This window comes from Pectinophora gossypiella, chromosome 7 (genome assembly GCF_024362695.1).
Source record: "Pectinophora gossypiella chromosome 7, ilPecGoss1.1, whole genome shotgun sequence".
Taxonomy (NCBI): domain Eukaryota; kingdom Metazoa; phylum Arthropoda; class Insecta; order Lepidoptera; family Gelechiidae; genus Pectinophora; species Pectinophora gossypiella.
Genome location: NC_065410.1, coordinates 7971225 through 7984136, shown reverse-complemented (window position 1 = coordinate 7984136; position 12912 = coordinate 7971225). Strand labels below are relative to the sequence as shown.

Sequence of the window (12912 nt, the reverse complement as noted above, 5' to 3'; positions counted from 1 at the left end):
ACCATGGTGATGCGTATCCTGAATAAAAAGAGACACTCATCATAAGTCGAGGTGTGAGCCTACGGCGCTCTGCCAAATTTTAATGTGGGCTTTACCCAAAGTATAATCATTCTAAAGTTATTGAAATGTTTAATGTTACATCAGTTAATCGTAATTTAAGTATAAATAGAAACTATGAATGGACACTGTACCGTATTATAACAATGGCTCCATCGTTGTACGTTACTTTGCCATTTTAGATAGCAACGTGACAACAACACACACAACACACACAACACAACGCAACACAACGCACAACATAACACAACGTGATAGCAACGTGACGTGTGTGATCCTTATACATAGCGACAAATGTAAGAAGGATATCATTGCCTTAAGGAAAAAAATGAAACAATCAAATATGAATCGGATTCGCTCACCGAAGATGTCAGTGACTATATAGTACTGCATTGCACATTGCACTATACAATACACAATAAGTACTTCATTGCACAGAAGGAACATAATTATGTACAATATGTGTCAGCCATTCACGTCTGATTTTATCTATACTGATTTTATTGGTGAAAACCTGTACTTGGCTTACTGTTTCTATTTTTAAGTCTATTTTGTTTTGTAAGCTGTTGGTTTTCTATGTAATAAATAAATAAATAGAAATACAAATTACCGGCAGACATACCTTTTCAGATACCAAAAATTTTTTTTTTATTCACCGCTTCTTTACACTGTTGTTGTTGGTTGTTGTTGCACTGTCCCGCACCAAATTGCGTCGTGGCTCACGCCGCGACTTATGCTGAGCGAGGTCCTTTTATTCCGGACTCCACCGCAGATGATCGGGCCGTCAGTGCGTTGCATTTAGATACTTTGTTTTATTATTATTGTTTTTATGAATTTGGTTTGTTTTTCTTTTTGTTTTGGTATTTTTTTTATTTTATATTTTTTTTTTGTCTGTGTACTTATTGATTTCCGTGTGGTTTCTGTCCTGTGTTAAATGTAATGTACCTGTCTGTCTGTGTCTGTGGTGTCCGGAAGTAATAAATGTTTCTTTCTTTCTTTCTTTCAAATTGTTATAATGTTTCCTATCCACTGGTTGCCTGGAAGAAATTGCTGCTTAGCAATAAGGCCGCCAGATGATACTGTATCTATCTTCATCTGTGTGAATCTGTTTTGTATGTTGTGTGCAATAAAGTATATTTGATTTGATTTGATTCTTTATAGTATATAAACTATAAAGACCAACCCTTACAACCCAACCAATAACCCTAATTATTCTGGTGGGTCAGTATAACATATACGATAGAAAAAAAACAGAAATAGGTATGTATCAATCAACAATGTTTTAGTTTTCCATCCCGATGGAATATTCATCTTGCTTAGACTTGTTTTATAACAAGTTTTTTTTTTCTATCGTATATGTTATACTGACCAACCAGGATCAGGGTTGTTGGTTGGGTTGTAAGGGTTGAGTTGTAGGTTGTTGCTGTCTTTTAAAAAGGTGCCCAGAGGTAAATGTTATGCATAGATTCTTTTGTGTAGTATGCGGAGCAAGACATGTTCTAACGCCTCATACATATCTAGAAGACCGAACCATGCGCATTGCAAGAAATGCTTTATGTCCTGTATTTAGACAGTACAAATAAACAATTATTGCCCTTACTTATTATCTGACACTTACGCTTAACTAATATTTACTTTTATAACTGTTACAAGACTTCAGGGAAGATAGACTGTATCAATTCCGCGAAGGACGAGACGATTGCAGCTGGATAATTATACGAGTAGATAAAAATACCCTGCCGAGATGCCTAAAATATATATTTTAAGAGAGGTTTATGTACTTGTGCTATAGTTAATAAGTATTTTTAAGTAGACTATTTAGGTAATTACTTACATACATTAACAAAAACGTCTGCAATAAAAGACAAACAATTTAAAGTTACAACTTCTTGTCTCCGACTTGAGGCATTGTAAATATAGATTCGTAAATATATTAAATACTCAGACTATATTTTGAATTATTCGCGTAACTTATACCTACGTACATTACGATAATCTCTTTGAGTAATTAGTATATCATTAAACAAAATGGCAAAACGATTAACTCAGTTTAAAATTCCCGATCAAACACAACACATGCCCGCTATCCCTGTTGCACAGTAACAAGTCGCTGGAAGACAATAACTTGCAGCCACACTTGGTTTTGTCTCCTAATAGTGGGGCTACATTACCGGGATATGGCGAACATTCGCGTTATCGCGATAAGTGTGACCGGGTAGATCGTTACATCGCGATGTCGATGCTTATCAGAGGGTCTGCACGGCACCGCACCGCGCGCGTTGCAAATTATACCGAGAGGACTTCCACCAATAACCTCAGCGAATGCTATATCTACGGTAGATAAAGGTCGTACGGCTATTAGTCGAAGCCCTATATATAAAGCGCAGTTGCCGTGCCGCGAGGGTTAGGTATTCATGTCGCGCCAACGCGGGATGGATCTAATGTAGACAAAAACACCACGCCTCTACCCGTACACGAAGATTTTATCGTGACAACGAGAAACGAATGTTTGCCCGCTAATACCTTTAGCCCCACCATAAAACGGACCTGATGAACCATGTTGTGGTTACCGCTATATTGTTGATTTACCTATATATACAGGGTGTTAGTGACATCGTAACGAATACTGAGGGGGATAATTCAGACCATGATTCTGAGTTAATATCAAGTGGAATTTTCCGTCGCAAAATTCATGATTTTTTTTAGTTTTTTTGTAATTATTTTCAATTCTATACTTTTGCGATTGAAAATTCCACTTGATGTTAACTCAGAATAATGAGCTAAATCAGCTCCCTCAGCATTCGTTACGATGTCACTTACACCCCTTACAAGTACTACAGGTAGCCATACAAGCAAGTATGGGTGTTAGTGACACCGTAACGAATACTGAGGGGGATGATTCAGACCATGATTCTGAGTTGATATTAAGTGGAATTTCCTGTCGGAAAATTTATATTTTTTTTTTTGTTTTTTTTTTAATTATTTTCCGTTCCATACTTTTGCGACGGAAAGTTCCACTTGATATCAACTAAGAATCATGGCTTGAATCATCCCTCAAAGTTTTCGTTACGATGTCACTAACACCCTGTATATGTGTGAGGAGCTCGGTGGCGCAGCGGTAAACGCGCTCGGTCTGCGATTGATGAAGTTAAGCAACTTTCGCAAAGGCCGGTCATAGGATGGGTGACCACAAAAAAAAAGTTTTCATCTCGAGCTCCTCCGTGCTTCGGAAGGCACGTTAAGCCGTTGGTCCCGGCTGCATTAGCAGTCGTTAATAACCACCAATCCGCACTGGGCCCGCGTGGTGGTTAAGGGCCCGATCTCCCTATCCATCCATAGGGAAGGCCCGTGCCCCAGCAGTGGGGACGTTAATGGGCTGATGATGATGATGATGATATTCTGCTATCTGGAAAGGTAATTTTTAGGACATACTCGTAATAAAAAGCAACCAAGCAATTGAAGTAGGTAACTGAACGCATTCTACTTTTTTTAAAACAGATAAGTAGATACTCCCAGTCCGGAAAAGAGTTCAAGTCCACTGTACATTATTAGAATACAGGCTGAATAAACATTTGAAAATTAACAAGTTACAAGTTAAGGACATCACGTGCTTAGTGGTGAAGTAAAATATCGTTAGGAAATTCACGTATGCACTCGAAAAATAATTCTCAATCATGTGACCCAAGCAGTAGGTAGCGTATTTATTATTTGACACCTTCTCGGCAGTATTGTACCAAATTCTGAAATGAGTGGGTCTATCGTAACAATTAAATAAAAAAAAATATACTTATTGAAAAATAAAATAGAAAAATACTTAAATAAATAAATTAAAATAATAAAAGTGCCGATTGTTTATTTGATGATTTTGACATGACCTGGCAATATGATGGACATTTAAAAGTCCAATGTCATAGTAAATCCCATGCGCAAGGCACTTACATATTTTTATTCAGATAGCGGATGTGGGGATATTATTCAAATATTTTCCACACAGTCAAAACGCCGGTTAAATTATAGACTGGATAATAAGCCCACTCGAGTGGAAGGTCAAAAAATCTGAAACCCGGACGGTGCTAACCCTATTTCTGGAACTTACACGTGGAATGTATGTTGCATGTGCTGTACTTCATAGCTGATATTTGATTGACAACATCCTTTGACGTCGAAATAATCCCTATAGTTCTCATGGTAGAGAAGCTGACCTACACTTATGGATGAATATTCCCTTTCTCTCCATCTGTAATCAATAGGTTTCTCTTCGAATTGGAAGAACATTACATGTGGCAGTCGCTTCTGTAAATAAAAATGAAAGTTTAAAAACTAAAACTCGTATACCTACGGAAAAATCGCGTTCTGAAAATTATTGAATATGAAAAATTATTTCTAACATTCTTCCGAATAGTGATGTTTAGAAGATAACCGTGGTCGAAAGCGTATCCAATGCCAAATTCCTAAGAGTTTGTTTACCACGGCATACTCAGGCTATTAATGTCGTGGTAAACAAACTATTGATTTTTCCGTAGTCGGGTTTTAGTTTTTAAACCTTTGTTTTTACTTAGGTAAGTAAGTATATTATTTTGGGGGGTTATTTATTAAGATGACGTGGGACTAAAATCTTTAATACTAAACTTAATAATTCAAAAATAACAGCTCTAAATCCACCATACACATATAACTATCTACATCTTATTATTCGAACTAGGTACCTAACTAACTGTTGTTTCTTATTGTGTGCCAAGTTTAATTAAAACCAGTTGCGGAAATTAGTTTGTCTTTTTTTATAAAGCTGTTCCTTAAAATAAATGAAAGTCCATTCGTAAATTATAACAGACTTAATTATATTTTCTCACAATAGTATATTAGGTACATAAAAAAATAATTACTCCGTTTGTCCATTTTGTTTTGACCTTGTCGAACATTAATGGCTTGTTCCGCAAATCTTTGATTATTGAATTATTTTAATATGAAAGATAGTAGTATAATCATCGTACAATAAGCAGCCTTTGCAACTTTCATCTTCGAAGGTGCCCAAAACCGCTCAAAACGAATCAGTTTAGAGTTTGAGTATGTGACCAATACCTACCTAAAGTAATACTACTCTTCTATTGCGAAACATTTATGGGTAGGTCATCATCATTAATTTAAGAGCCACGCTCTTGTCGGTGTACGCTCTTGTACGCATTTTCTTGGGTAGGTACTGTGATAAATTATGTGGGGGCGTAACCCCGTAGAATAAGGAATTCGGCGTTTTCTCAGAGATAAGAGACAATATGCACCATTCAAATTGCAATACATAACATCACGCCTGTATCCCCGAAGGGGTAGGCAGAAGTGTATAGTATATACACCTACTCCTCGCCAGCTATGTTTACCTCCCATGTAATAGAGAGCGAACCTATTACCATAAACCGAGTATCAATCTTGCAATACAGTTTTATTTCAATGAAAGCGAGGGAATCTAGTTATAGAAATATAGCTATCTCCGAAGGCCTGCAGAACTTTCAAAGGAGAAATACCAGGAAATGTCAGAAGCTCGACTGTTGTCGCTGACTCTAATCTGCCGGAATGCAACCGAAGTCTTCCAAACGAATTCAAAAAACAAAAACACAGATCACAGTACCTACATTATCTACTTCGATAAGTAGGTATAAAAAATCTTCTTTGCATGCTACAGCCTAACGAAATGCCCTACTACGTAGCACCTAAATACCTATACATTCGCAAGAACTTACGAAAAACCGCTACCTACTTATGAGTTATCTAGCATAAATATTTAGATATAAGTCTATTGCAATCCATTAACATCGAATTAACATAGACTGATAACCGATATCTGTAGATAACAATGAATTCGTAAATTCAGTTAGTTATTTTATTTTATAAGGGATAGTCGTTGATACAAGTATAATGTTGCTCTATTTGTTTCTAGCTACAATATTATCGGGCCAATATATCAGTGGTGAGCAAATGATAATTACCTTTTTATTTTCAATCGTTATAATTATTTAGGTACATGTAGTGACCGGTACATTCCAATACAATATTCTGCACACAGCGATAACAATGTTTTAAATATTAATTATGTAGTATCTACTTACTGAAGTTGCGGACGTGCTAATTTTTATGAATTGTGTACAGACTGCTGGACAGAGTCACGAATGCTTCGTTTCCTTAAATAAAATTACTAAGTACATCTACTTAATGGCATGCGGTTTGCATGTCAGCTTTATTCAAATTCAATTGTTTTTTAAATCAATATTTTTTTTCATCGTAATAAATATTTGCCATAGTACTTTTTACTTTATTGCAATGAGCTTTAAACCGTCTTTTCCTCCTCCTCCTCAGGTCAATTCGGGCCGTTCGAGCAGGACTTCGGTTACGTGACAGTGCGAGATGGCGCACACATGTTCTACTGGCTTTTCTACACGACAGCTGAGGTGGAAAATTACACCGACAGACCCCTGATAGTGTGGCTGCAAGGCGGTCCCGGCGGATCCTCCACGGGCATCGGTAACTTCGATATTATGGGGCCTCTCGACTTGAATCTGGAACCTAGGAACTATACTTGGGTAAGCAACTAACGTAACACCACGCATGTTGTCCCAGCTAAATTTAAGTCCCATATAACAGGAGGCGAGCATATTGCCATTAACCGAACTAAGGTCTTGAAACCACCTTACTTTACTAACACGCCTATCTGTCCTCTCCTAGTTTAAATGTATCCTCTTTTCCGGTCTGCTGGGAGAGATTTACACTATAATAACTAAACCGAACGTATAATAAACTTAAATAAATGATAACAAAACATAATATAGTGTCACCAATGTTTTTGCGCGGCGATAGCCATCCCTATCAAGCGGATCGTATATTCGTTTACCTTTGTAATATACAGCACCTAACAAAAAATACAATAATTCTATGCACATTAGCAGGACGTATAATAGGATCTTATGTTATGTTTACTGTTCACATTAGGAAGTTTAAATCATTAAAGCATTTACCCACATGTGATTTAAGTCATATGCTTCATCGTCACTTACAATCATGTGATTGTGGTCAACACCACGCAGTGTTTACAATTAAAAAATATACTTATAGATAAATACTGTAGCGAAGTGTGGCATTTGCTAACATAAATAAAAGTTGAGTAAGTATTCGTTGTTTTCAATATATTTAATTTACGATAAAAATGGTAAAAATAGAAGTACGTCTAACAGTAGTTTACAAGAAATTTTTGATGCTAGGAAGCTTTGTTAAATAAACGTTAAACGTGTTAAACAGGTGTTACGTTCAATTGATTGTACGTTGTACGCCGCATTGATTGGCATTTATGCCTACTCGGTACGACAGTGTACTGTGTGTGTTTTTGAGTTCATTTCTTTCAATGTTTTTTGTATTTTTATATTATTATTATTATTTTATTTTTTATTTTTCTGTTTTAATGCGACGAATGGGTGCCGAGACAAACCTCTGTGGTTTAACCTCTCATATGCCGAGATACCAGACACAATAGATTTTACATTGTGTCTGGTCGAGATCCGCGTTCCGGCGTTCGAAAGATTAACGTCATCATTCAAACCATGTATTTAGATTAAGGATATAAAGAAAATAAATAAAAAAAAATTGATCAACATAAAAAAATGCCGCTGGTTTCAATCCAAACGAAAAACCAAATTTTAGAATGCCACGCGGGGCCTTTAGAATTTAGAAAATGGCGTCGCGATCCGTTGGAATTAAACGTATCTTAAGAATTAAACATACTTCAATTGAAATTCAGGTGAAAGTGATTAGTGGAAAGGACAGGACGGTACGGTGAACAGAGAAGCTTAGTGCACAGTCACAGGAAAAACGAAGGCAACAGGGTCGGCGAGCTACGTGGAACGTACAGCTCCGGAGTTGCGTCCCGAACCCCGAGCTTGGTCTCAAGCCTGATCTCCTTGACACATACAATAAGATATACAATAGAATAGACTAAGGCAGAGATGGAAGTGGGGGAAAAAGAAGGAAATAAAAGAGTAAAACCGCCGGGGAGAACGATACACCGAAAACTCATCGATGAACGACACCAATGCACCATAATATTACGGCATTAAGATACTTGATTTGCTTGATTTTTATAATAAAAATATTCAGTTGATCAAACACGACGAATATATTTCGACTGACATAGAAAACAAAATAACAAAGGAGACGAATTACACACCTCCTTGACAGCCTCTGTGGTGTAGTGAGCTTTGGGCTCATGATCTGGTGGTCCCCGCGTCTCATAGATCTTTCTGTTAGACCAACGTGATAGGTGGCGAGCAGTATCACCATCTTTAATAGTCGAACTAACTGTACACCTAAGGAAAAATTGTACGTACGTACTTATAAGCCATTGGTGCAAATCCGGTACCGGCACTCCTCATTTAAGAAGCATGCTGGTGAAACATAGGACCACAGCGACTAATTACGTATAGCTGTTACATGTTCTATATCTCTAGTCAATTCTCTAGCTCAGCAGAGCTATAAAAAGATTAGACTTGGTAATTATGTAATGTTCCTTTTCTGAAAATCGACTTTATTTCTAGGTAAAGAATTTCAACGTTATGTATCTGGACAACCCGGTGGGAAGTGGCTTCAGCTATGTAGACGATCCTAGTCATTTAACCACCACCAACGACCAAATCGGTAGGTATCATTATTATTTAATCACTGTTTGAGGCTTACGCGGTTATTATCATAATTAAAACACATAATACCGGGAACTCACTGTTTATAGTTCTTTTCGACCTGCTGATTATAATAAATCACACCTACGTCCTATTGAGGAATCAGACTCCACGCAAGTCCATTTACTACAATCGTATCACACAATTTCGCTTCTTCCACTCTCTTCTAAACCTTCACACATATTCAAGGGTTTAGATAATCTAGTCTTGACCTGGCCCTTTTTAAAGAATTTGTCCATAAAAAATAATATAATAAATATATTCATAGCTCTGGACTTCGTAAGTCTGATGAAAGGCTTCCTGGAGAAGCACCCGGAGTTCCAGGGTGTCCCGCTGTATATCTACGGACAGTCTTATGGAGGAAAGATGGCGGTGGACATGGCTATCCGACTGCGAGAGGTAAGTCATTTATGAGGATTGTCATGCAAAGTTCTATATTAAATAAATTGCTACTGACTGATGTGGCACGGTTACGCTATTGCCCGAGAGCAGTTTTCGGCCTACTCTGCGAAACTAGAGTCCAAAACTCAATTCTTTCTACTTTTTCTCACACCTCATTCACAATACCCCTGCTCTTTTTCTTCCTAGGCAGAGGAAGCGGGAGACATCCAATCAGACCTTCGTGGTATAGCTATGGGTAACGCCTGGATATCGCCAGTCGACGCCACGCTCACCTGGGGCCCACTACTCCTGGCCGCTGGACTCGTCGACGAAGCTGGTTATGAAAGCATTCAAGCCGCAGCAAGAGAAGCGGAGAGACTCTTCAATGATGGACAATACCTCGCATCCACTAACGCATGGTCGGCTACGCAACGCGCGGTGTTCAGTGCGACAACTAATGTCGACTTTTATGATATCACCACTAAAATGCCCGCCTGGCCAGATACCAGAAGCGACGATGGTGAGATTTGCTGCGTTCTAACTGGTGAACAGTAAAATAAATAGCTTCCTACTTCCTATAAAGATCACAGTGATTCTGGTTTGTTTTATAGGATTGTTCTCCCAATACTAAGTACCTACAAGCCTACTGAAAATACACTGTTTATTCCACAACCCAGAGATCATCTTAACTGGCTGTACTTAATGTCAATTTTGTTTAAAATCTGTAATACTATTCCCAGCAATGGAAATAATGCTTCGAGATGGGATTACGAGAGAACAGGAGCTGAGTCTGAACACTATAATGAACACACTGGTGAAGCCTGCTCTGAACATCCCCGACCACGTGGTGTGGACGGCTTCAAACAACCAGGTGTTCACCACGCTCAATGCGGACTTCATGAAGCCTGTCACAGATGGAAGTTAGTGATACTTTTGTTGCTTCCCTTATCGATAAACACAGTATATGGGAATATTTTGGGAAGCGTTGTGGGGCACCTTGTGTTATTTGCCAATAGATAGCCTATACGTCTCTTGCACACGTATTGATTACAGATTTGTGTGCTCTCTTGCTCTTAGACCACTTTTGGAGAAAGGTCGTATTTTAAAAAAGAACCTAGTAGAACCTAGATCTGAATTTAGGTCGTATTTTAAAAAAGAACCTAAGTAGAACCTAGTAGATCTGAATTTAGGTCTTCGTTTGTTCTTCATTCTGTTTTGGTTTAATTTAAATTTCCGCCATGACAAACTTTATGCAAACTCCTACAATTTACCCTGTAACAGTTCCTAATTTTATAGCTTAGTGAAGCTCTAAATTATATAATATCTAAACTATATTCACTTTATATACTTAATTATATAATATCTAAACAACATTGCAGTTGAGAAGTTACTAAACGAAACGGACATCATCCTGACGAAATACAATGGAAACCTCGACCTTATTTGCAGCACCCCAGGTAAATGCCACATTTCACAACATCGATGGAATCCCAGCTCTACCTAAATGAAATCGAATACCGTAGTTTGTTTTTAATAACACTTTAGAACTAGTTTACTACCAGTAGTTATCTTCCTCGGGGGACAGTTTATTACATATTAATATTATTGCTACTTGAAGTAAACTTTAGTTTTACGAAATTCCCATGACTCATAAAACTCGGATCACAACTAAAGTATGGAGGTTCACGCTTCCAAATCAGTTCTTCTGACAGTTTTATTAAAGATACACATAAACTGAATAAGCTGATCCCAATAATGATGATAGGACAAATGCTGTGGGTGGACCGGCTGAAGTGGGACGGGGCGGAGGCGTACAGGAACGCACCTCGGCTGCCCATCTGGGAGGACGACCGTCTGGAGGGGTACTACAAGGCCTACGGAAATTTCAGGTTCTTCTGGATCAATGTCGCTGGACATAGTGTAAGGAGATACTTACAGATTTTTTTTTATTTGTGATACTTATAGTGATGTATTGGGTAGAAAATATAAGGAAACATTTTCCTGCCTAGATACAAACTATAAATAGTTTAGCAGTCAATGTCTAGGCCAACATAGACTATACGAGTAACACGTTTTATAGTCATACAGAGAAGGAACGCAACACGGATGAGCCTTGTTAGTTGATGTGAGTATTATGTAAGTACATTGCATTATCATTCGTTGTCCGACTGACCTCTCCATATGGTCAGATTTTCCAGTCAATATAAATTGACTGTGATAAAATCTACATCATTAACAACGCTAACCGGAAAAAGCAAATGGATTATCTGCGCATAATGTTATTTCAAATTTTGTGACTTAGGCATTTTAATTTAGTTTTATTCGGATACTTAGCATTAATTCATTGGTCGGACAAATGCCGAACAATGAACCCTCTCACCTGGTACCTAAATATTTTATGAGAAGGTGACCCAGGGTGCCTACTAATTTTCCATTACAAAAACCCTTATTTTCCTTATTGCTCTCTCTTTTACCTTTACTATCAATTTTTTACAAATAGAATGTTAAAAAATAGACCTACTTTGGATCATAGCAGTGCGAGCTTCGTCAAATCGAAAGACAGTCTTGCAACAAGATAACTTATCTTTTTGTTTAAGGTAATATTGTATATTGTAGACTTGCCTCCGATGAAACTAATCATGAATGTCTTTACAGGTTCCAAGAGACAACCCAGCCGGAGCAAACGCTTTTCTACGAGATATGACTGGGTTTCCTTAGACACACTGTTCTCTTCTAAACTTAATTACTTACATAACATAACATAACATAAACTGCCTATATACGTCCCACTGCTGGGCACAGGCCTCCCCTCAATCAACCGGAGGGGGTATGGAGCATACTCCACCACGCTGCTCCACTGCGGGTTGATGGAGGTGTTTTTACGGCTAATAGCCGGGACCAACGGCTTAACGTGCCCTCCGAAACACGGAATCATCTTACTTTTTCGGACAATCAGGTGATTCAAGCCTGAAAAGTCCTTACCAAACAAAGGACAGTCTCACAAAGTGATTTCGACAATGCCCCCATCGGGAATCGAACCCGGACCTCCAGATCGTGAGCCTAACGCTCTAACCACTAGACCACGGAGGCTGTTAAATTACTTATATTTTATTATGATATATTCAATTAAACAAAGACTATAATCACATGATATTTTATTTGACATGTTAAAATTATAAAACCTATAAGTAGGATAAAAAAAAATACATTTTTCCTTTACAATCTGTCAAGAAAATTGTAACATGGATCCAACAAGTAAAATACTTACATAAATACTTACTATGAATAAATGAGTATTAGTTTGTCGGACAGAATAAATTCTGTCCGACAAACGGTTTACCGCTGCACTTTTGTTTGCGGTGACCTCTATGGTCAAAGCAAGACGGGCCTCCGGCGGACCGGGTGCGCAGGCGATGACAGTGGCACGTGATATGACCCATAATAAAATTAACAGTGCACTAAAATAAGTAAGTATTGAATAAATTGGGTACGGTAAGGGCTAGTAGAGGCAGCGACGAAGATAGATAGATCTATCGATGCTATCTCTTACCAATCCTATGTGAGTTTATATACCTAGGCTTTTTTATTTGACGTGACTTATTGTAGATTTGTCGCAGATGGCATTAACTACTTGGCCGGATGTTTATATAGGTATGTATGTAAGGCATGTATCTAAATTGTTTAAGCTCATCGACATCCACAAAAATACCATATCTATCTATATCTACCAAAGTCGCTAAGTACCTACCTCCTGTAGATAAAG

The 12912-nt window shown here is 37.9% G+C and overlaps 1 protein-coding gene across 1 annotated transcript; it reads left to right on the top strand.

Annotated features, from left to right (window-relative positions):
- Positions 1-5931: 5931 nt before the first annotated feature.
- On the top strand, positions 5932-12294 carry LOC126368048 (retinoid-inducible serine carboxypeptidase-like). The gene is made up of 9 exons (XM_050011915.1): positions 5932-6016; positions 6403-6626; positions 8628-8727; positions 9037-9167; positions 9357-9669; positions 9890-10069; positions 10529-10606; positions 10915-11069; positions 11805-12294. The coding sequence occupies exons 1-9, from the start codon at positions 5965-5967 to the stop codon at positions 11865-11867; spliced, it is 1296 nt and encodes a 431-aa protein (XP_049867872.1). The 5' UTR covers positions 5932-5964; the 3' UTR covers positions 11868-12294.
- Positions 12295-12912: the final 618 nt, after the last annotated feature.

Excerpts from the sequence above, each read along its gene's own strand:
- LOC126368048 (XM_050011915.1), top strand. The coding sequence starts at position 5,965 with ATGTTGCTCTATTTGTTTCTAGCTACAATATTATCGGGCCAATATATC. Across the intron at positions 6,017-6,402 it reads ATCGGGCCAATATATCAGTG|GTCAATTCGGGCCGTTCGAG; the intron begins GTGAGCAAATGA and ends CCTCCTCCTCAG. Across the intron at positions 9,670-9,889 it reads AGATACCAGAAGCGACGATG|CAATGGAAATAATGCTTCGA; the intron begins GTGAGATTTGCT and ends TACTATTCCCAG.